The sequence below is a fragment of the Penicillium longicatenatum genome, assembly GCF_028827895.1.
Source record: "Penicillium longicatenatum strain IBT 33135 chromosome Unknown contig_11_segment0_segment0, whole genome shotgun sequence".
NCBI lineage: Eukaryota > Fungi > Ascomycota > Eurotiomycetes > Eurotiales > Aspergillaceae > Penicillium > Penicillium longicatenatum.
This window is the reverse complement of record NW_026643117.1, coordinates 1,062,450-1,086,362: the sequence shown is the minus strand read 5'-3', so window position 1 is coordinate 1,086,362 and position 23,913 is coordinate 1,062,450. Positions and strand designations below refer to the sequence as shown.

General features: G+C 48.0%; 8 protein-coding genes across 8 annotated transcripts; 2 read left to right on the top strand and 6 right to left on the bottom strand.

Moving 5' to 3' along the window:
* Positions 1-937: 937 nt before the first annotated feature.
* Positions 938-4,007, bottom strand: N7484_000400 (5'-methylthioadenosine/S-adenosylhomocysteine nucleosidase family protein; the record flags this gene model as incomplete). The annotated part of the gene is given in 5 exon segments (XM_057110821.1): positions 938-1,614; positions 1,668-1,787; positions 1,801-2,434; positions 2,489-2,802; positions 2,852-4,007. 5 exon segments carry the CDS (start codon positions 4,005-4,007, stop codon positions 938-940), a joined length of 2,901 nt encoding a protein of 966 aa, XP_056978047.1.
* Positions 4,008-4,242: 235 nt separating this feature from the next.
* N7484_000399 (uncharacterized protein) lies at positions 4,243-6,886 on the top strand (the record flags this gene model as incomplete). Its single annotated transcript, XM_057110820.1, has 4 exons — positions 4,243-4,928; positions 4,979-5,356; positions 5,407-5,963; positions 6,474-6,886. 4 exons carry the CDS (start codon positions 4,243-4,245, stop codon positions 6,884-6,886), a joined length of 2,034 nt encoding a protein of 677 aa, XP_056978046.1.
* Positions 6,887-7,877: 991 nt separating this feature from the next.
* On the top strand, positions 7,878-9,018 carry N7484_000398 (uncharacterized protein; the record flags this gene model as incomplete). Its single annotated transcript, XM_057110819.1, has 2 exons — positions 7,878-8,233; positions 8,298-9,018. 2 exons carry the CDS (start codon positions 7,878-7,880, stop codon positions 9,016-9,018), a joined length of 1,077 nt encoding a protein of 358 aa, XP_056978045.1.
* A 293-nt stretch (positions 9,019-9,311) lies between these two features.
* Positions 9,312-11,045, bottom strand: N7484_000397 (putative MFS sugar transporter; the record flags this gene model as incomplete). The annotated part of the gene is made up of 2 exons (XM_057110818.1): positions 9,312-10,414; positions 10,484-11,045. The coding sequence occupies 2 exons, from the start codon at positions 11,043-11,045 to the stop codon at positions 9,312-9,314; spliced, it is 1,665 nt and encodes a 554-aa protein (XP_056978044.1).
* Positions 11,046-12,630: 1,585 nt separating this feature from the next.
* Positions 12,631-13,311, bottom strand: N7484_000396 (uncharacterized protein; the record flags this gene model as incomplete). Its single annotated transcript, XM_057110817.1, has 1 exon — positions 12,631-13,311. The coding sequence occupies one exon, from the start codon at positions 13,309-13,311 to the stop codon at positions 12,631-12,633; it is 681 nt and encodes a 226-aa protein (XP_056978043.1).
* A 719-nt stretch (positions 13,312-14,030) lies between these two features.
* Positions 14,031-14,481, bottom strand: N7484_000395 (uncharacterized protein; the record flags this gene model as incomplete). Its single annotated transcript, XM_057110816.1, has 2 exons — positions 14,031-14,366; positions 14,464-14,481. The coding sequence occupies 2 exons, from the start codon at positions 14,479-14,481 to the stop codon at positions 14,031-14,033; spliced, it is 354 nt and encodes a 117-aa protein (XP_056978042.1).
* A 1,310-nt stretch (positions 14,482-15,791) lies between these two features.
* N7484_000394 (ribosome biosynthesis protein MAK16) lies at positions 15,792-16,885 on the bottom strand (the record flags this gene model as incomplete). Its single annotated transcript, XM_057110815.1, has 2 exons — positions 15,792-16,695; positions 16,827-16,885. 2 exons carry the CDS (start codon positions 16,883-16,885, stop codon positions 15,792-15,794), a joined length of 963 nt encoding a protein of 320 aa, XP_056978041.1.
* A 1,704-nt stretch (positions 16,886-18,589) lies between these two features.
* On the bottom strand, positions 18,590-23,170 carry N7484_000393 (Phosphatidic acid phosphatase type 2/haloperoxidase; the record flags this gene model as incomplete). Its single annotated transcript, XM_057110814.1, has 8 exons — positions 18,590-19,406; positions 19,460-19,589; positions 19,643-19,788; positions 19,841-19,944; positions 19,997-21,940; positions 22,443-22,807; positions 22,879-23,068; positions 23,123-23,170. The coding sequence occupies 8 exons, from the start codon at positions 23,168-23,170 to the stop codon at positions 18,590-18,592; spliced, it is 3,744 nt and encodes a 1,247-aa protein (XP_056978040.1).
* Positions 23,171-23,913: the final 743 nt, after the last annotated feature.

Genomic DNA, 23,913 nt, shown 5'->3' with positions numbered 1-23,913 from the left:
CAACGCAGAAATTCCAATCGACTTTGATGAACTTTGCCTCAGTTTTCGTCAGAATCTTGACATTGAGCGTATTCCAGATCAGGCAGAGCAGTCCAAATCAGGCAAATCGACCAAACGGATACCTCATTGTCCTTGTCAGAATGTGCCAAATAACGGGAACCACTGGTTTAAAGACTGCGCTTACCTCAATCCGTCAAAGAGACCCGATTATTACACATGGCATGAAGACGTGGGGGCTTGCTTTGAGAAAGCAGCTAGTAGGAGCGTGCTATTCAAGGAAGCTTTGGAAAAATTCAATACGAATAAAATGAGAACTTCAAGAACACGTTAGGACTTCATTTTTGATAAAATCACTATTCTACTACCCAATGTTATTATCTTTAGCCATTTCCTTAAATATTATATATACAGAAACTAGGTATATCACTACTCTTTTAGCGTACTTGGTCAGTCAACTGCGAAAAAGTGTGTTCTGTACAATAATAATAGGGGAGTAACTCCTTACAAACCACCGAGTCTACTCTTCGTCCTCACTGGTGATCACGGATGGTGCTATCTGTGCCCATATTATGGCGACTAGGGACGTGACGTGGTATCAACAACGGGTTTGGTAACATCATTTTCTTGTTCAATGCCTCTCCAGGTGCTCTGTATCTATCAAGCTGAAAAGGAAAACAAACAAGTCTGACCGGCTCTCCCAGACCAAAACAATGATGTACTAGGACCAATGCGGGGCGATCCACAGCCACGGATTGCTTGGTTGCAAATCAAAGAGAAAATAAGTTTTGACTGATAATATATCTCGGCATCTTGAACCGTTCCCATAAGGTTTCAATGAATATAGCTCTTGGGATTTGAGTCCTTTTTTTGTCTAGCGAAATTTCCTACTCGCACGATAATTCATTACTCTCAAGCTAGATCATTCTGCTTCATAATCTCAAATATCCTGCAACTTGATTTCCAGTTGCTCAAGACTTCCAATCACATCATGATAGAAAGCTTCCTGAAGTCCTGAGCTCGTGAAATCACTGTCGTGACCAAAGTCACAATGTAGACATTTTTTGATTATTGCTTTAAAGCTACCGGTCACTTTTCGATTGCTGTCTGCTACCCTGTGAGCTGTGAAATAATCCGCAAATCCCTGCATATCTCCTTTCTCGAGGTCAATTGGCTTTTGAAGAGCCTTAAGTGGTGCCTCGTATGCGAGTTCGAGAAACATGACACCCAGCCCGAAAAGAACTGGGTTGCGAACAACATGATGGTAATTGGAGGCTTGGGGCTGACGTTCGATTGGAACGTCTTCTCTTTGGACGGAAGTAGCCATGGCAATGTTTAGTAGATTGTCTGGCATCGGTTGAAGGGAAGAACCATCGCCGAAAAAGTGAATATCGTCGCTGCGCCACGGTTTTTTGAGCCAGGGCGTAGCATGGTAGTACAAAACCGCAGTAGCAAGATACCTGCATAGTCTAATTTGCTCATAAAAACTCATACGTTCCGCCAATCTGCTTTCTGACAGAGATATGAGTTCAGAGAGCGAAGTTGAGATGCTCTTGTTCTCAGGTTCGCTGTCGATATATGCTAAATGGTGTAGTGGGGAAGAGTGGTATGTGGTGACTAAGCATATGTGATGTATATAAGCCTAGTTGTGCAGAGATAGCAACTCAGACCATCTTTCCTTCTCAAGCCACCCCTAGGTTCTCCTCTCTTGTCTTCCGCTACCCAAGTATCTGCCCCGGTGGTGTCTGGTTCGCAGACAGACACTACCAGCACCAACGACGCGTGCCCCACTTCAATGGGTACAAATGACATTGTCGCCAAGTGACCCAATGAACTCATTGCACTCCCGTTGATGTGAGATTCTCTTCATCAAAGTACAAAGGTTTCGCTGTAGATGAAGATTTGGGACGCTGGGAAATATTTCTTTTGGGCACAATGACCCGAGAGACTCGGGTGGAGAATGGAACTGGAACCGTACTTGTTTGCGAAATTTCGTTGAAGTATCCGACACAGATCGCGAGCGCTTTATAGGACGCTCGACAGGCAGCTCGAGAGGTGAGTCTCTCATCGATAGGGACGTTTCTTGGAGAATGGCTTCGGTGGATTTTATCTTTGATTCAACTTTGATCCAGACTGTCTTTCCTGGACTCATAGATATCTGGGAGTAGGCCACATTGAACTGTACCCGAGATAATGTTTGATCAAGGTTCGGTTGGAGGGACAAATGCACATTATGAACAGTATGTGCATTACATGCTGTTCCAAAAGCATCATAGAGACTGCAAGCAGCTTTTTGGATAATTTGAAAATGCTTAAACTCGCGGCAACTTTTGAGGGAACTAGCAACTCTTGAAGTTTCCACTAACCGAGGCCTTTTTGGGTGAGGAATCAAAGATACGAAAACCTGAACTATAGAGGCTAGATCTTCAAGGGCGTCCTAGGAAGAGGGTCAACTTATTTCCAATCTCAAACTTTTTCATTAGTATCTTACTTTTAGCTTGTCCACATCACTCCTAGAATGCGACTTCCCCTTGTCGGTAATAGGAAGATTATTTGTCATGTCTTCAATTTCCTCAAGCTTGGTTTGGATCGCTTGAGCCCCATCCAAGCGGAGCTTGTTTGTCGAATCATGATCAGTATTCGCGGGCTCCAAGGTGGTGGAGGACATAGCCTCTAAAATATCTAGGAAAACGACGCGCTGGGTCTTCAGCAAGCTCTTGAGATCAGCATCACGAGGTAAGCGCTTGCGGTTTGCTTTGAAAGAAGCAAGAACACTTTTGAATCTCAAGGTGACCGCCGATAAGACTGTGAATATTAGATACTAGCATGATATGCAAAGGAAAAAGGTCTCTACCTTGCAGTAATTTCTCAGAGATGTTATCTTGGCTTTGCTGTGACGAATGACTTTCTTCGGTGAGTAGTGGATGAGGGGGTGTTACTTCAGAAATGGTGTCAAGGCGATCTGAAATAGCCTGCAATGAGTCCGTTTGATGTCCAGCGCTTCCACCTTGTGGGTCGATAGCCGCCCACTGCTCTAACACCGATCTCATACATGCAGCAGCTCTTCCAGCAGTGTACTTCTGCCAGTTTTTATCCTTATGACTATCAGCATAGTCACAAACACTCTTAACCATAATGAAAGGTAAATTGTTGCAAATTCCCGCGCCCTCCATCTCGAACGCAATCACGTCCTCTTCTTGAGCAATCCTGTCTCGCTCCACGGCAAACTTCATGACTGTGTCGCCCGAAGCTATTCGTCCAAAGTGAATATCGAGCCTATCGAGGGGAAATCGGGAACGAGCAATCAGTCTCTTCTCGTCACAGTTCAACGCCTCACATGTGGACTCCTGAGCCTTTCTGCATAGCTCATCTTTCTCACACTTCTTGCATCTTGAAGGGCTGTGGTGCTTATGATGATAGGTATTTTCGAAAAGTCGATCTCTCAAGCGTCCAGGGCCATTATAACTAAGATCTCGCTTCCGTAGGCCAGTAAAATGATGGGAGGTCCTCTTCAATAACTGCTCGCGACCCTTTTGACTTTTCAGTTTCTGCATAAAGGCCCTGACTTCGATGTTCACGGTAGAATTGGTTATTCCCTCTTTGCGCCGAAAGCCCCCGGGGAATCTCCTGCCTAGATCGTACACCACGATTTCATCGGTGATAACAATATCACCGAGAAAGACCCCATCGCTGGTTCTGTCTGGTACTCCTCCGCAGATTCCAACAATCAAGGTAAGTCGAATACCCTGAAAACTCGATCGGAAACTCGCCGCGACGCTTGCTGCATGGCCCTTTTCAATGCCAGGCATATATGCCAACACGACGTTATGTTTGCCGATAACTCCAGTTCGATATGCATTCTGATCCCCTCTTGACTTCCCGTATCGATCGCCGTCTTCGTCCCAGAAATGATCGAAGAGTGCCTCCGCAGCGTCTGCTTCAATCTGTAACGCGCAAATAATCGCAACATCAAAGTCCCTCCGGCTATTTGGAGGTAAAAGACTTGTCATTTTCATTCACTTGAAAATTAAATGGCCATGGTCGCTGAAATAAGGTATTCTTAGGAAGGCTTCCTCGCGGGTTGAAAGTTGCGGGGTCTGGAGGAGTTCAGCTGATTAAGTGTACCGCGTCAGCCCCTCTCACCTGGGACAATCCTTATCATGTTTGCTTTTCAGCCCCTCATTACCTCGAGCCACTTGTTTGCTTCTCATATTCGAACCAGTTGGCATTCATCACGCTATCAATATGAAGAAATCAAAAAGATACACGGGTTTACTTGATGACTGGATCGAATCTCAAATCGAACAGAGCGCTCAAGATCCCAATGTCGGCTTCGTTGAAACACTATACCAGACATGTTCATCCATATTTCTTCATCTATGGCGATCACGTCTTCGATTCATGCCGTATGGCCCACGCCGAAATACCCTCAAGAAAGATGTAGCTCAACTTCCGCTATGGGAAGAGAATTTTGCTCCTGGGCACCTCGACATCATACTTGGGCAGTCCAGTCGTTTGAAGACAAATGTCGTGGAAAATTTGAAAGGGATTGGTGAGGTTCTGATAAGCCATTATGTGGGGTCTGATGACCCCATGAGCAATCTCCAGATTGAGAGCAGCTCTATTCAGAATCTGGTGAAGGAACTCAGGGCACATTTAGACAATGCAGAGATATTCCTTTCAACTGAAGAGAAGTCAAATTCATCCTCAGATGAAGACACCTCTGACGATTCATCGTCAACCACCGACGGTGAGATGAATCGTTATGGACGACTCCACTCTTATGTGCTCTGCTTGATGGATCTTGTACCAGCAATTGAGCGACATGCTCTCTGTTTGCAGCAAAGGGTGACTCAACCTCACGAAGTTAGCGGGAATCAATTTGATATATCTCAAAGCGCGCTGCCTTTTGCTATACGCATTCGTGATAGGTTTGTAAGTTCCTCAGGGAATTCCGCTCCCATACTGATAACTACAACAGATTTACCACTGCGCCAGTCTCTCTTGTAGAGAGGCTAGCAGAAGCTAACTGGGAAAGGTCTGTCCGCATCAGAAAAGAGGGAGAAAGGAAAGATGAAGAGGGAAAACGGCTGTCGAATGCGGAGAATCGCGCGAACGAAGATGACGTGACTTTATTTAAGCCCTACTCCCTATTTCACGACTCGGCCATTGGAACATCCGTCTTTACAAGGTCGCAATATGCCGCTACTGCAGCATCGCATCAGTCATTTCTCTCAACTGCTGAAGAAAATGGCCAAGGCCGTCCCCGAGTACCTCATCTAACACAGGAATACGGACTGCCTTTCAAATGCGAATATTGTCAAAGGGTTGTAAACATGCGAAACCGGATTGATTGGAAGTAGGTATCTGAATAATCTCGCATAAAAATATTCCCAGCTAACTAAACAGACTGCATGTTTTCGCGGATCTGCAGTCCTATATATGCACGCATGCAGAGTGCAAAGACACGCTGAAAACATTTACGAGCCGTGACATGTGGGCACGCCATGAAATCAACGAGCATTTTTCCCAATCACAATGGCGTTGCTCTCACTGCAGAATCCCCACTACGACCAAAGAGGACTTTATCAAGCATCTCACTATGGCCCATAACATTGCGCTATCTGGGCATCCGTTGCAAGCGACGATCGCAGAAGCAGAAGAGACTGTTTTGAAGCGTGACTTTAAGGATCATAAGTGCCCGTTATGCTTTGAATTTGGATGGAAAGATACGAAAGATTATGCAACTCACGTAGGACGCCATTTGGAGGAAATCTCAATCCCATGTTTGCCAAGAGACGATGATTGTTATGGGAATGGTGATTCAGACGCCGATGCATCGAGCAAAGCCACCAAGGACAGCTCGCCTCCGGTACGGTCAGCAACCAACAACGGCCATGGGTCTACCGTCCCTTTTGGTTATGACTTTGACTTCCTTCAAGAATGGCAAGACTCAGATGGGACCAGTAGTAGTCAGGAGCGAGAACTTCTTTCAAATCTCCCCATGCCTACCACCAGACAGTCTATTCAATCAATGAATGCTGCTGTAACTCTACCTTTGTCAGATCCTTTTTTCTCTTTACCCGATGCTGAATTTACGATAAAGCGAAAGTCGAAAATTCACAAATTCCGATGCATCCGGTGTGGCACTGAATTCAATACCGCGGGAGGCCTCCAGCGGCATATCGAGAGTCGCCATCATCCCAATTCCACAATGCACTGCTCTCAGCCTGGTTGTGGGGAGCTTTTCAGGCGAAGAGAAAGGTTTAGAGATCATTGTATCATGAGGCACCATTGGAGGCCAACCAACACGGAGATTGAGCCATGCATTCAACGCCTCGCCTGTCCGCCTCGTTGCAGCATTTGTACACTGGAGGTGAGCAATTGGAGATCATTTTACAAATGCTTCATCAGCCACTGTTCCATCAGCAATACGAGGGAAGATGAGGGTAAACCATTTGACAATCAAACATTAGAGAATAGAGGCGCTGGCCCAGCCCAAGGCGGCGGTTCGAACTTCCTGGGATCGGGAGTCGGTCAAGGTAATAGCGACAAGCTCGTTAAGTTCTGGGGATTGGAGGAAGAACAGGACATGACTCGGCCAGAGCCATTGTTCTTCTATGATCCGCCGGATCAGGAACCCACCGAAGATCATTTTTATCCTGGACAGGTGGAAACTATTGGCTCTGTTGGCTCTTCTCCCACTAGACCAAATGGCAGCAGTGACGATCTATTGAGGGATTCTCTCAGCACGTCTAGAGAAAAAAAGCAAATCCCCATGCCGAAAGCCCATGAAAATGATGTAAGAGAGCCTGATGCCACACCTGCCAGTCCAGCCGCGGGCTCCGATCTCAGTTCTACTGATGGCCTTATCATTGATTTGGGATGAGAAACTCCATTTGCACCCTAATCTCGCTAATTGCACCCTCCCACGATATTGCCTTCGAGTTTGAACTGTGATGACGACTAGTACCTTCCTTCCTGCACTACTTAGGCTTCATCTCTGGTAGATCCTCATCTTTCTTCCTTGCCGCACTTCCACAATACTACATACTTATCCTTGTGATTCGTGTTGATCCCTGCTATTCAGCTCGTATATGTTGAGTTGGTATTTAGATGGCTCGTTTCGAAAAATATGCCCAACCCCCAGAAAGAGAGATAGTATCTCCTCGAATATTAAAGAATAATAGTAACTACTCGAAAGGCCAGTAGGTACTCATGTGGGCATTAATTAATCATATGGGCTTCAGGATGGTAGTAAGTAGTAGGAAGTAGTAGGTACTTGATCGGCTGGTTGTCTACACTTTTATTGCAGATATTCAATCAAGACCTCGCTCAAGTAGCTTGGGTATCTGAGGATTCTACCCCTCTCGGAAAATTTTCAGCTTCAACAAGATCTATGACCCTCATTGCAAACCACTGATTTTGCTATGATTAATGTTCACGGACCTTCCAGCTGAGCCCCGTCTTCTAATTAAGGCCAACCATCGGGGCCCCCGCCACGCCCCGCGCCGGTGGACCATATACGAGCCCTAAAGCCACTGACGCATCGGGGGCTAAAGAATTGTTGGGCAACAACCAAATTTGGAAAACTCAAAAATTTTAACGGGGGCACCATTGGCACGATTGGAATTGTGGAGCTTGAATCGTATCATTGTGCTTGATCGCCGTGCCTTGAACATGGCGTTCAGCTATCTGGCCCCCTGTCGCATACACCAGCCTTGGCACTTAGGTCAGATTCAAGTTCAGAGTGCTATGATGTGATGTGAAGCCTGTGCTCTCTCGTGCTTACAAGTTCCCTTTTCCTTTTCCTAGAAGTCCTCCATTCTATCTATGTCTTGCCTGCGTTTTTCTCCGCTAGAAATGCCCCTCCATTAACAATGACGACCACTTCTGCCAACTTTGGTCCTCTCACGACTACATTTACGCCCCCATCCGATTGTTTCACTGAACAATGGATTCAGCATAACACCAATTCGACTATCCTGGCCTGGGGACCGACCTGTGATGCCGCAAAGGTTGGGTACGCGTCATCCTGCTATCCTACCGGATGGTCAGGGTCCAAATCCGATGACAGCAATCTCAACTATAAGGCGTTCTCGCCAGGACTGATCTGTCCCTCTGGATTCACGGCGACATTTTCTGCAAGCCATATTCAGGCAACAAAATCGTTTCTGCTTTCGGAATATGTGACCAGTCTTGGGAAAAATGACGTTGCCACTGTCTGCTGTCCTTCGTAAGTATTGTGTAGTCTGATAGGTCTTGCTGTTGCATGGATGCTTACCACGCCGGTCAAACAGAAACTATAACTTCAACGGCGACCTGTGCACTAGCAATGCCCTTGTCTTAACAGCTCGCCCTATTCTCACAGTGACGAATAACCAATGCGCTACAAAGACGGCAAGCGACTATAACGGCCACATAGGCAACAAGGGCGAAACCGGCGACGCGACCTTCCAAGCAATGCCCGTAATTTTGATTCGCAATACCATCACCGATGCTATCCCCTCCTCAACAAGCAACAGCTCCTCGGATAACAGTGGTAGTGGAGGGCTGTCCACGGGTGCCAAAATTGCCATTGGAGTCTGCGTTCCAGTTGCGATTATCATCGCTGCTGTCATTGCGTTTATAATATGGCATCGACGAAGAAAGCGTGCCAAGGGGACTGATGCAAGTTCGGATATTGCGTTGCAGAGTCCTCCGGAGCCGGATCCTTACCATGGCAAACCGGAGTTGGATGGGGGTGTTGCGTTTTTGAGGAAGTCGCAGGACAAGTTGGAAATGGATTCCGAGGAACAAGGTATTTGGAAGGCTCCTGATCGGGCTGATTTGCCCGAGACTACGCCGGTGGAGTTGCCGGCGCAGCAGGATCCTACCTCGCCGCAGGAGTTGCCGGGTGATGTGGGTGGGTTTGAGCTACTGGGTAAAGCAGGCAGTCCTGGGGGTGGAGGAAAACTTACCAATAATGCAGATGGAGAGCTTGGTTCTCCCAAGACTTCACACGCTGCTGGCCAGGAATGAAGCCATTGGTGAAATGTTAGTAAGATTTGTATTTATACCCTTATAAAGCTTTTATTTGTGTTTTCATGTTTTTATAATACGCTACGAGGTGATGGGTGCAGAACTTAAGCAGAAAGCAGAATAATTTATGATCAGGCTTCATTGTTATACAATTGATAGGGGTATATTGCAGCGCATCGTAGCACATGCTCATGTCGAGTCATGAAGAGCATAAAAAGAACCAAAAAGAAAATCCAAAACTATCACAATCACCACAGGTGATGTGGTTGATTCGCCATCATATCATGGGAAACTTAGTTTCCGTAAGGCTCAGGAGAGAAAACCTTGCGCAGACGGAAGTGAGACAGATCACGAATGACCTGAGCAGTCTGCTTCATGTTCTGCTTCACAATAATAGAAGTAGGCTGCGAGAAGAGCTCATCAATCTCCTCGAGAGACTTGTTCTTGGTCTCGGGCATGAAGATGATCTGGTAGAACCAACCCAGCACGGCAATACCACCGTAGAAACCGAGGGTCAGACCAATACGGGTCATTGAGTCCATCATGCGGGTGAAGTTGTAGGTGACGATGAACGAGCAGAGGAAGAGGTTGGCGTCAGCGGTGGTCATACCGTAGTGACGAAGGTAGGTAGGGAAGACCTCAGAAGGAATAACCCAGGTCAGGCAGGCGTAGGAACCAAAGAAGCCCATGTACAGGATGATACCGGTAAGGTAAAGACCCTGAGCGGCGGCAGGATACTTGGTGTAGTCAATGGTGTAGCCCACACCGACAAGAACAAGGCCAATGAAGAAACCGGGAAGCATGGCATTAGCCCAGTAGCGACGGCCAAAGCGCTCCATGTACAGGACGGCGGGGATAGCACCGATCATTAGGGAACCACCGCCGACAAGGGACATGAACACGGAGGTCTTCTCGTCGAAGCCAATGGCCTCCATGAGGGTAGACATATAGTACATGACTGCATTGACACCGGTGAACTGACCGAGGAAGATCATCATATTGGCGTAGACAAGAGCGCGGCGAGCACGGGGGTTGGTGAAGAAGTCCATCCAGGCGTACTTCTTGGTCTGGGCCTGCTCCTCACACTCTTGCTGAACGGCCTGGCGCATACCCAGGAACTCGTCCTTGGCATCGTAGTCATTGAAACCACGGATCCGCTTCCAGACTCCATATGCCTCAATTTCGCGTCCCTTGTGCATCAGGTAACGGGGACTCTCGGGAAGGAAAAGCATGCCGACGAAAAGGATAGTTGAGAAAACGAGCGAAGAGCCAAGAATGTAACGCCAGGAACCGTCAACGCCGATGAAAATGGCGGCGACGGCATATCCAAGCACTTCACCAAGGGCAATATTCAGTTGATAGAGCGAAACGAGGTTACCACGGATCTTGCCAGGAACTATATTGAAGATAATCGTTAGTATAGTGGCCCTTAGATGACAGGGAAAGGAACCAAAGAAAAACTCACCAGACTCCGCAACATAGACGGGCACAGTACCACCCTCCAAACCAACACCAGCACCCAAAACCATACGGCCAGCAAACATCATAGCAAAGTTGATGGCACCGGCTTCTAGGCCAGCACCAATGGTGTACAGGATGCAAGAAACAATGATAGACATGCGACGGCCGAGGTATTCGTTGGAAGGAGAAAGCAAGAGAGCACCAGCAACAGCACCAAGCGGCATACCACCATTCACCAGACTAGCCTCGCTGGAGCTAAGGCTCAGGGCATGGGGAAGGGACAGGTTTGCACCACTGATCAGCGATTGATCGAGACCAGAGAGAAGACCTCCCATGGAAGCGAATGCCACCAGCATGTAGGTATACACAGCCGGGTTGGAGAATGTCACCTCAAATCGAGGCTTGGGCAATGTCTGCAACCGCTCCTCGAGCAGTTGCAGCTCAGCATCCATCACCGCCTCACTGACTTCATTTTCGACCTTATCGGTCACATGGTCCATCTCGAGGGCAATAGGAGCCTCCTTGTGCATGTCCGAAGTGGCCTCGATATCCTTAGCGTCAGACATGGTGGAAAAATAAAGCCCTTCTAGGGCGAGGGATGTATAAGACGGAACTAAGTGTATAAAAATCTAAACCGGGCGTCTCAGCCGGGTCCCACGCAGTGGGTGTATGAATTGAAGGGAGAGGAAAGGACGTCTAATGAAAAGAATTGGAAACCAGGAAAGGGGGACAGGGAGTATTTGAAGCCAGTCTCAGACCACATCAACCCCAGGCGGAAATACACTTTGGCGACGACTGACGCACGATGGAGAAAAAAAAAACAAAGTGGGGAACACTTCACGGCGAAACTAAAGTCTAAAAGCCGGCTGGGGATCCGTTCCGTGTTTCTAATTCGCATCTGGAGTATGTACTCCAAGTTTTTCGGCTGTGGAGAAACGGGATCCGGGGGCCACGAGAAACAGATGGGAACCAGGAGGGGAAGCAAAGTGCGGGCTCACCGGCGCACAAACCTGGTCAAGACTGTCCGAATGAGTATCCATCTGCGTGCTTGACAGGGATAGGAGAATGTGGAGAGGGGGAAAACAAGCCGGGGAATTCGATCATCGGGCGTTTGGACGAATCGCAGCCCACCGAAGCTTAACTAGAAAGTTCCAAGGTTGCAATCCAGAGCCACGATGTGGCAATTCTTGCCCTGATCCTTAATAGATGTCAGCATCCACTATCGGCATCACACTTCTCGAAAATTCCCGGCTTTCCGTTGTTTTGTGCGGAAATCGGCCTGGCAAGTGGAGCTCTTCTTGCGGGTGAAGACAAAGCCGACCACGCTCCGACACGAGTCGGCGATATCAGCTTGCCGATAAATTGGAAAAATAGGTGCGTCACATGAGGTGAAGTCTCGGACAGTGTCCGACTTCAGGGTACAGGGCATTACGCAGCATGGGGTTCCCCATGGAGACTCCATCGTCGGTGACATCTCGGTGAAATTCCCCTCCATTGAGCGCACAGGTACCTCCGGGCCGGGGAGACAAATCTCGGGGTGAAGTGGAGACATGGGAACCGGATCCCGAGATGTTCCCGGGTTGTTTTCTTAAAATGACCGAACAGAGCTTACGGGATCTCTGCTTAAGGCTTTTAGTTTTCGCCCCCTGGCGACCTGACCGGGTGGGAAATGCGGGATTTTCCCGTTCCCAAGCCGAGGGCGTCATTCGCTAGCCAAAAGCATGGGGGCGTGGGGTTGGTGGCTTGGCTAAGCGGATCTAAGACTCGATTAGCCTATATACGACGTTTGTGGAAAACTCTGAACTGCAGATCCAATCATCGTCATTCCGGCGCTCGCGTACCATGGCCAGGATGTTGTTGGCGTCTCAGTGTGGTCAGATCATCGCAGGATCCATGAAACATGAAATCACAGGGAAAGATTGCACGAGGCTGAAAGGTGATCTAGAACAGGAATCACATGACACTTGCATGGATTTGGGGTAATGAAACTACATCCTCCTTCCCTTTCCGACGCAATGAAAGTGGGTCAAAAGTCAAGTCTGGTCAATTGGATTGTATATATAACGGTCAGACAAAAGAATGAAAACTCCCGACGCCATGCTTATGACTATGCAATCAATCCAATGCAAGCTTTCCCTTCCATCTCACCCTTTACCATCGGCGTTCTCCCACAGGCTTCCGAACACTAGGATCAAGGTTGGCAGGACTAGGGGACCGCCCTCCCTGCAACCGCGCCCGCAGTCGTTCTTGCGCAGAACCACCTGATCCCCCAGAGTTCATGCGTGTCTGGGTTGACTGATATGATCCAGCTCGCTGACTAGGTAAGGGTCGAGCTCCGGCAGGGTGGAGAGAGCCTGGAATGACGGGGGTTGACTGGGCGTGTGTGAGCGGCGATCCAGTCGAGCCCACGGGCCCTGCAGGCGAACTGGCGCTAGATGTAAGTGGAGGAACACTAGCCGCGCCTCGACCTCGGCGTAGACTAGCTGTCTGTGCAGGTGGCGGTTGAGGTGAGCCCGAATCACCCCACAGATCACCCAGACCGCCACCACGGCCCTGGGAAGCACCACCGGAGGCTTGGCCCTGGCTAGTCGCGACGACGCGGGAAGATGAGGACGATGACGCCTTTGGGTCTGGAGGAAGCCATGCGGGGAATGGACGTCCCTTTTCAAGGTAGTATGCGCGGAGCGCGTTGGAGATGTGTGAGCAGTCTTCGTTCTCCGGGTCGTCTGCTTCGTCACCTACGGTGATGGCACGACGAAGGCTGTTGAGCCGCGAACCGATGACATTGGATATGGATGAGGAGGATGTTAGAGAGGAGAAGTACGAGCTCATTTTGGTTCCTCAGTCTGGGGTGGTTGGTTGTCCAGCTATACGCTATGTAATGTGAAAGCACAGCTTGGATGCGGGGTGGGGTCAATGGATGCGGAGCTGCTTCCTGTAGGAGTGCAGTGCAGGGGTGGTCGTGGTTTCGGTGTGAGAGGCGAGGAATTGTAGGGAATCCCGAAGCAAAAAGCTGAAGGAATCGAAGGTAATTAAGTAGGTGTTTCGCACAAGAGCCGGCTCCTGCAAGTTTAGTGGCGGAGGTAAAGTCGAAACCCGAAGTGAAACAGGAGAGGCGGTTCTGGGCACGTGATCCTATACAAGGCGCCAACTGGCATTTTTTCATGACCCTCCGAAGCCTTTGATTGTTTCAAAAGAATATTCATAGTTACATCATGCCAACGCATTCTCTTTTAGGAATTATCTGCCTATTTTCATCATACAAGCTTATATGCAGGTCTGTTCAACTCCCGACGTCGCACACCGTCATCAACAGATCCGTCGATCCGTTTTGCAATAACAAGTCTCCTTAATTAAATGAATACGCTCTGAGGCCGCATGGGTAGATACCATGATCTCTAAATCCGCTTTTGTTGTGAATATGCATGATTTTAGGAGTAAGACTTCCAAAGGGATCTTCCAAAATTCCCAAGTCCAAAACTATAAAATCGCATCAAGCCGTTAGTGAACCCGTTCCAGCACATACCCAACAAATCGCATCTCAAAATTCCCTATTCGGACCCAACATGAACAACAATGTCCCCTCCCTTAATACCAATAACATTAAAAGTCAAACCAGTACCATGACCCGCTTTCACGATACCCGCCGCGAACTCCACATTGGAAATCTTCCACTTTGCATTGGAGCCAGTCTGATCGAATTGAGCAGGGTCAATAACACCAGAGATAGATACAATGTATAAATTCCGCCGCGAGACTACGTTATCTTCCGCGAGCTGAGCAATGAAGTCTTCGTCGTATTCGTTGATGAGTTCAACTTTGCTAGGCACCTCGCCATTTCTTTGTATGCAGGAGACTGGTGAACGAGGCCTGGTGTTCACGGCACGCTTTACTCATCTCTCGACTCTCTTGATTTCGAAATAGAAGAAATCTATCTTTGTCTTAGATAAAAGAGTCTCTCTGTGCAGGTTAAGAAAATCTAACTTGTCCATCGGCAGACATTTTGCATGGTGGAAAAACAAATCGGTGAGATCGTCGGATTCTTTAGATGGGTATGACAACCGATGAGCCCAGATAATGAGAAGGCGCCCTTTGCCTTGAATGTGCAACTGGCGGTAATGTCAAGGATACCAATTGAATTCCAGTCAATAGTGACAGTGGTTGGCTCTGACAGTTGCTCGCCATCAAATACCCGGGTATTGAGAATAGCGGAGGTGGTGATGGCAGTCAGTATTATGATGTTGTAGATTGGATGAAGGGCCCTTTAGGGGTATACCACTTTACTCCATGTAGCCAAACTAGGCGGTGGGACCGTGAGGCTGCTTAAGGTTTATGGCCCTTAGAGTTATCGGAGTATATACAACCCTGGCGCTTAGGCGCTTTTCAAAAGCATCCAACGATACCAGTATGCAAATGCGTCATGGATTGGTTCCTGGGAAAAGCTTGGTCTTGTTGACCAACTAGCGACGTCGCCTCTATCTTTGGACTGGAAAAAACTTATCGCTACTTGGGGGCCAGCGAAATCATCGTCGTCAGCTCTAGGCGTGCGCGTGAAAAAATCGCAACTCCAGCATACCTCGAACCTAGTCAATGAACGTTCGAATACCAGACTTCATGAGCCATTATCATTTAGCTTCAGTAAACCATTATTGTTTGTGGTAGTATCGCAGACTTGAATCTACAATAGATAATGTAGTTGCTGCAAGCTTAGGCTTCAGATAGACCTTAGGATAAGGAAGCCACTTGTATAAGCCCAGAAATCCATTATTCTTGCTTTCCTCTTTCACTGCTCTCTGAGTTTGATATTGGAAAAACTGGTACGAGAAGTGTAACTTAAATCACCAGTAACCAGCTTCCTGAAGGTCAGTCCTGAAGGCACCCATAGCAAAATCCCCAATATGCCTGCTGAGGCCGTTGTTGCGAGCCTGGAGGAAGGGAAACGCGCATTGTCAAGGGCGCCAACTACATCAAGATCATTGTTGATCCTCCGGGGTTCAGTCAAGAGACAATCCTCAAAATCTTTCATATAGACTCCAAACCCTCGAGGTTGATACCTACTATGTAACCTCGGGAGACATCTGCACCACCTGGGTACTTGAGAAGTACTGCATGAACCTTGTAGGTTGAATGATAATAATTTTGATGATAAATAACAGACCCATGAAGTGTCTTAACCCGTATTGACAAGATTCATCGAGCAGTAGATGCGATAGCTGGGTATGATGCCCGATCACAGTAGAACACAAGACAAGAAAAGAAACCCACAACGCCATGCAATCAAACTTTTCCCAATTGCCCCGAGAAAATCAAGCTCAAGCCATAATAGTATCACGGTCAGCACCCTCGGTCTCGTACTCGATCTCGATACGGGGTCCCTTCTTCCTCGGCTTCTGCTGAGGAGCAGCATACTTCCGCTTAGCACTGGGCTTGGGCTTCTTCTGCTCATCATCACTCTCCTCATCCTCATCCTCATCACTGGAATCATCACTGTCCTCATCCAAGTCACTCGAGTCCTCAGCCGAGTTCTCACCCAACCAATCCTCAATATCCTCGAGATCCTCCTCCTCATCCAAGTCACTAACGTACTCCACCTCACCAACACCCTCCTCCTCTTCCTCTTCCTCCTCCAGCTCCCCATCGTCCAGATCCTCATCGCGCTCACCATCGCCCGCGCGCTCGAGTCCACGCAAGACCTTCTTCCAAATACCCTCCTCAACATTAAGCGGTCGGTCGCCGTACGCACCGGACCGCAATCGATCAATCAGTTCCCGCTCAATCGCCCTCTCAACCTTAGCAGCCGAAAGAGCCTTGCGCTCACGTGTCTCCTCCCGTCTCCGCACCTTCGGCGCAAGCTTTGGCACGATCTTCTCACCCAGGCGATCCTCTTCCTTGGCGATGTTCTTCATGCGGATGTTCACCTGCGTCAGGCGCGTGAGACGCTGCTTGCACTTGTGAGTGAGGAATTTGGGCCAGTAGATCAGTCGCTCGTCCAGCTGCTCGAGGGCCTTGGCGTAGTTGGAAGAGAGACGGACTCGCTCCCACCATTTGCTGGGCATGTGGGAACGCTCGATGGTCTTCATGTACAGGTACATGACGCCTGTCTCGGGGTCAGAGCGGACGGTTGCGTACCGCGAGTTGGCGAGGGGGCATGATTGGCGGTTGCAAAGACCGGTGACATTGTATTCATTGCGACAGAAGTTTTGTCCTTTTGTTGTTCTGTGGCAGAGTGGTTAGTCAAGTTGTTTTTGATTAGATTCGAAATTTTGAGATGCTTGCGAATTGGGACAACGGTAGCCATGAAAAGTAGAAAATTGGAAGGATTGGGTTAAAGTTGGAACGTGACTCACTTCAGTTTGTAGGAGCAAAACTGCTGGTTAATGACCTGCCAGACAATTTCGTCGGACATGATGGGCTAAGGTGGTTGAGTGTACACTGGAGAGCCGTTACCCAGCTGTTGATCGGGATGAAAAAAAAAAGTTGATGGTCACGTGCAGTGCTTATCGATAGGCGTGCGGTGAGTGGTCCACCCGACATGTATGTGATTATGTAATGCATCATGTCGAAGCCATACTCAACTGATCAGTTCGTCAGTTAGGTTACATCAAAAGCAGAAAGACGTAGTTTGTGAATTATTGCTTTTAGGTCGGCGGAATACAGTATCGTGATGGAGATGGAGAATCAGTATGGTTCCTGACTCGAAGCCCGCTGCGCATGCCCCAGGTGGGCCACGTCGAAATCGTTTAATATATATACATTTGGCAAAAAAGGTTCTACATGTAGGAATTTCAATTTGAGATAAATCCTGGAAGAAATATATAGCTAAGGCAGATAATTCTTACGAGAATTCTTGCGTTCAATTGACATGTATATATAAAACTATATGCCAATTTTGTGGTACCTCTGGTATGCATAAGCCACCATCATCAATATTCCCATGTCTCAAATGCCGTTTCCTAAGATTCCCCTCGCCTTTGGCTATGATGCCTTGAAAAGTGGCAAAAATTTTCAAGTGTTTTGGTGGTCCGATGATCTCCAGCTTAGGAGCTTAAAGATTCAGTTTCGTTATAGCAACGTTAGAGAAGTCCTCTTCACATCATCTGGGGTGTGGCATTGCGTTGTCGTGTTACAATGCCCAAGAGGGGATTAGAAGTACCGCATGACCGCCAATCTGTGGTTCTCTGCGTTGTCAAGGAAAGTATTGGCCTAGCAGAAACAGACTCATCTAATGTCGATGGTCCCATATTGGGGCCTTAGAGATAGTTACTGAGACAACCCCCATCCATAATTATGCAAGGGATGGTTGGTTTGAAAAATGCTACCGGGAAACTGTCTAAGTGAGTGTTGATGGGAGCGGATTTAACTTCACCTTATTTTCCTCGAACAACGATCTCGTAGTCGTGTGGGAGAGGCCACCCCAGGAGATGAAAGGCATACCAAGAGTATGAAACACGCTCTTCAATACAATACATCGCGATTCCATTTTCCTTGGCCAGTGAGGTCGGTTTGTGAAGTATGACAGTCCCAACTCCAATAACCTCGAGTTTGTGACTATACCCACAGGTGATTTGCGTGAAAAGGGAGTAGACCCATTGGGGAACCCTGAGCGATATCTAGCAGGACTGAGGCAGTCAATAAGGAAGTTCCAATGTCTAAAGAGGAGCATACTCACTGAATTCCAAATTGACTAGACCATACTCAGGGAGGACACGGCAAGTGACCGTGCGTCTCCTTCGTCGACGACATGGCTTTGAACGGTCGATCAAGAGTTGATTTCCCATAAAGTCTGTGAGGATCATGGTTTGATGGGGCGATGAAAGAACAAAATTGAAATGGAGTTGCAAGGTGAGACTCCCGGATCATGGGAGGAGGAACCTTGGAAAGAGATCTATTTATTGGTATATCTTGTACCTATATCCAACTAAACATTCAAAGGACAATGATACTTCATTCAATAGGTATAGCTATCTGTGGAAAATACATATTTTGTTAACTGGCTAAATGACACGTGGACAGGCTTGTCTTGATGATTGCCATTGTCATAACACAAGGAACTAGGCAACGTTCATCATAATTGGGTATATGCATTTCATTTACATTGCACTCCTGCAAATCATGACCAGCCCTCCGTCTGCAATCCACCATCCCACTCCGTTCCATTCATCACGGGGTTACTCATATCCGAGTCATCTCCAACCATGTCATCAGTAAATCCCCAGCCCATCGACTCCAGTTCACGAACGAAGAAATCACGCTCCTCTTCCATAATGGTGGTACCTTCACGCCCACCCATCACGCCCTTGTACTGGCGCAAATGCCACCAGTGTGTCAGTCCTCGAAGAGCCTGTTCCAGTGGCAAGGCCACTTCGACGTCACCTTCGACATCCGAACCTGCGAGCCAGTCGTCCCGAAGTTCGGGTTTGCAGTACAGGTAAATGGCGGTGATAACGCGCATGTTACTCTGTCGCCACTTTCGGCCACAGTATGGCACTTGCGATTTGAAGAGCTTGAGTGTATAGAATCGGAGGTAGGGGTCAGGAATCTTGAGGCCCTTTCGGAGGATAGTGCTAGATTTGTACTGCACAAGAAGCAAGCAGCGGTGTGCCTTGTCACGCGTGATCTTTTGCATAATGTGAAGGTAATTGATAGCAGAGAAGAAATTGCGGAATGAGAAGACGGTTATCGGCTCCTTCGGGGGAGGGGCAGTAGGATAGCCTAGTTCATCGACTTCGGGCCGAGCAGGGCCATTTGACCCGGCGATGTTTTCCTCGTGCGAAAGGTTACGCACTGAGGTATCTGCGCGGTACAGATGAGGGCGATTTCGGGAGATTGGTGGCGGCGCGGCTTCATCTTCGCTTTCGGTATCTCCACAGTCAGGCTCATCGATATCTGATCGATGATCGGTATTCTCGCGGCAGAAATGGAAGAAACTGGCTGTATGTTAATAAAGCTGATTGGATAATATGTGAGCAATAAAACATACGATAGATCATCACGGTCGTTCTTTTGAGCCACTGTTTGATCCACATCTTGATGAGCAAACATCTTCAGAATCAATGGCAGATAGTTCGAATCCAGTAAAAGCTGTGTCATATACTCGAACTTTAAGACGTCTGCTTTGCATTAGTGACCATAGATATACTGAGCATCCAAGGCAAACACTCACGAGATCGCTTAAACCATTTCACGAGAAGAAGTAAAGTGCCAGAAACGGCTTTCGAGGTGATCTCGCGCAGCCTGATGTTATCAAGCTCGTCGACAGAGGAGTCAGAGAAAAACTCCGTTGAGGACCCATCAAGACCGTGCCCATTGCTAAAGAAATATTAGAATCCATGTTTATGCATGTGTCAGAATATAGACATACCCCATAGTTTGAGAAGTCGCCTGATTCACCACAGCACTGACGTTGGTCAGAATTATCTTCAAAAAGACAATCGTAATTGACTGGAGGTGAACCAGTGTTTGAGACTGCAAGAAGATATCAGTATATTGCAGATCAACGTGCGAGTAGTGAGCTTACATAAAAGCCTTCTACGGCATCCAGTCGTCGTTGGGTGTCTTGATCATCTGTTTCCTTTGTCGACTTCTTGGCCCCCGAAGCACCAGAGTCGGAAGACATATTTAATTGATCCAACTCGTCACGTAAATCTTCAGGCGATAGGTTCCAGCCTCGGTCGTACTTCATGAAGTTTTCACGCTCCTCCCACAGCTGTCTCATCGCCCGAGCCATTTTGACGTGAGTAGAGAACAGTCGGCCAGCCTCGATAATTGACGCAGGAACATCGCTGCCTTCCCACCGCTTTCCAACCAAAACATCTTGCCGTTCAGTCGTACCTTTGCCCCCAATTTTATTGCTGGTGTCATCTAAAGGAGGGTACATCAGGGGGAAGTTCTGGTTGGTTTGGTAATTTTGCTTCTTGCCGCCTTTGCCTCCAGGGCCACCTGGTGATGGAGGCGGAGAGGGTGCTGGGGTTGCAATATGAACAGCTTGTTGGAGAATTGAACCATTTCCGCCAGCGATAGACGGTCCGACTCCACTAAACAGACCACTGGAGGTGTTACCCCTGGCAGGATGCTGTGGGAAAGGAGGTAGGATAGAATTGTTTTCCAGCTCCAGAGGAACAATAGGTGGTGGAGGGTTGTAAGCAGGGTATTTGGATGTAATTTCCTGGCGGAAAAGGTGGTAGTCCAGTGGAGACGCATGTAAGAACGGCCCTCTGCGATTGTTGGAATCCTCATCAGGGAACTTAGATGGCTCCAATAGGTCCTTGGTTTTCTTCAATTGGGCACTGCCACCAAAGACCAGAAGCAAAGACTTCCATAGTAGTAGAATAATGCGAGTGAGAGGAATATTGGCAGTCTCGTCCCATCGGAGTCGTGCAATTATTTCAACAATTGTAACCAGCAAGCAGGGGTCCGACTCGCTTAATGCATCACGGATCAGGGTGAATTGAGGGTCCCGAGCCTCCTGTCTACGACCGATCTCAATCGAAAAATACAGCAATGTTAGCACCAGGTTGGCTTCACGTTCAGGTGCAGGGATATCGCCAGGATGGAGTCGGTCAAACTCCGATCCCTCTTGATCAGTCTGTGAGTGACGAGTGCGATCAAATAATTCCGACAGCCTCTTAACCAGCAACGGGATTCCTGCGCATTGCTGAATGAGCGTAACATTCTTTTCAATCCATTCAATCTGTAGCGATTTTGACCGCGGTGATTCTGCAGCGGTCTCCGTGTCTGGATTTGTGGGATAGTCTGGCGTCGGTCTACCAGCAGTGAGGCCCCAGACACCCGTCACAGCATAACAGAGATTCTCCAAAGCTTCTATCCGTACCGATATCTCTGGATATTGAAGTTTGTCGAGAGACTGTGACATGAATTTGCGACGCTGATTGTCTGAGGCGTCCACCCAAGACGAATCTGGGGCCTGTGGGTTATTGTTTCGGCAGAAGATGCTCCATTGACGATCAAAAGTCATTTTCATGCCCTTCAGCATGACACGATCGAAATCATTGTATTGGAACCACTCGTCCAATTCTTCGGGGAACGCCTGTGAGTCCGCATACTCAAATGCATATGCCGGCTGTTCCACCTTTGGCATCTCCTGAACAAGTCGGCGCAGCTGTGCTAAGCTGAGGGAATCCGTGGCTTGTTCCGCATTTTGCTGCACCGGGGCTGGCGGGGGTGGTTGAAGTGGCGGTGGAGGAGCTACTGGATTGTCTCGACGTAGTTCGGGTCGTTTTATATTCTTTTCGGGCTGTGTACTGGTCGGTTCAATGGTCTGTATAGCTTCAGCAGCTTGGTCTTGAACCTGTTCTTGTCGCAATTCCTCCGCAACCTCCTCCATCAGCTGGTCATCGGAGACTGGTGAGATATCAGTTCCTGTCTGATCGACTTCATCGGCCATGACAATATGATGCTCTTCTGGCATTGTCGCGTCGCGTGGCTCTTGGGAGATCTCCATCTTGACAGAGTAATTTTGTATTCACGCGGGGGTGTTCTCATGCCAAGCTGTCAACACCCTTGGAATCGCCAGAAAGGAGAGGCTGGCTGGTTGGTCACAGAACGAAAGACATTAAGATTAAAGAAAGAGATTGAATAAATTGCCCTTGGTCAAGAAAGCCTCAAGGGGCTGGGTCATGGTGCAAGCCAAAGCCAATGGTATACCGAAAGTCGATTGCGGAGTTAGGGAGATAGGCGTATCTCACGTGATCTAAGTTATACGCAAAGGGGTATCACGTCAACCAACTTTAGAAGGTATATTGATTTTGGCTTCACGATGACTGCAAGCACGATATACTTCTCCATATGTCCTTGTATGATCTACTTTACATAACCGAAAATATCACCTCTAGCTAAAAGCAAAAATGGTATGAAGATTACTCCGACTTGCGGGCATCACTGCGGCGCTTCAATCTAAATAATTCCCATCGCTGCCAGCCGGCCTCAGCTAGATCTTCACTTACCACCAAATCACGCACTCGTAGTAGACGCGCAATTGTCATTTCAACAGCCCAGTCAACCCATCCCCAGCGACGGAGCAAGCCAGTGATGATGAACCAGCCAAAGGCACACACCACACCAGCTCCACAGCCCGCTAGTACTTGGCGGGTGGTGTGATAGTTCAGGTAGATACGGCTAGCAGCAACTGCACCTGCAACAGCGAGAAGGATCATAGTCACAAAGGCTCTCAGCAAAGTGCCTAAGAAAGGATAGGAAGTCGCATAGGCGGGAGTGTGTCGGAAGAGGAGGAAAAGGGTAAGATAGACAGAGAAGAAGGTCATGAACTGGGCATGTGAGGAGGGCATTCCATAGCCCTTGCCGAACATTTCTGTGAAAATGGGGTCTTAGTAAATGTCCGGTGCTATGGTGCCAAGTTTCAAGCTAGCCGTTTCAACATACCCTTTGGACGTTCTTCCTTGATGAGACGCTTAAGCACAAAATTCAGTCCTTCACAGCCCAACTGTCCTGCAAACATGAAGATCACTTCAATTTCCCTGGTGGCCCAGATCAGAGTGGTATATGAGACGCAGAGCGCCTGGGGCAGAAGGGCGAGCCATGCTGATGCAAAGGACAGGGGATCCTCCGGGTTCTGTCCTGGTGGTTAGTCATTGATCCCTATATTTGAGACTGGGGGAAGAGTCACATAGTGGACATGTGTCAGAGACAAGGAGGCCAGGGGTGTATCAGACATGGTGAGGATATGGAGAATAAGCACAGCTTGGAAACTTGCCAAGTGAACAACAATAAGAATCAAGAGACGCACGGGCCACTCTTCAGGGTCGCGATAAGATAAAGCAGCAAACATGACAAACATGTATAGAGTACAATACTGCAACACAGGTATCGTTACCTTTTACTATATGTCTTATCTACTTTGTATAGTTAACTATCTATATGAATACTTAGTTTAAATGGTTCAGCCCTGAATACATACCGTGAAATACCAGCAAACCTGACAAAACCTCGACACACATTCAAGTCCAGATCAAAATACCCTCATTAGGCACCAAAGGCTGGGCTGCATTTTGTGACATTACTTTTCCTCTCGCTTCTCTCCTCTTTCTGTTTCTCATTTATTTTTTGTGCGTTCGCTGTTGCTCTTCTCTATTTACACCCAACTTTTACGTGAACTCGTTTTGCTAGCAAACAATGACGCAGTTGCTATCTCTATATACTCCCGCTTTCCTGTTACATCATTTGATAGACCCCTCAGTACTCAACACACGGGAGCACCTCCGGCTACTCTGCTCTAGAGTTCCTTGATCGATTGGTTAGTGGTACATGATGGGAGTAATTTCTTCCGTTCTGTTTCGCTGAAGAAAATGTCCTGCAGGTCAATCCCATTTCTGCCCGATCCCGAGGGTCGCCACTTTTTTTTTGGTGGCCACGACCATCCCACGTTCGCAATCCAAAAAAAAATCTCCCAAACCTACA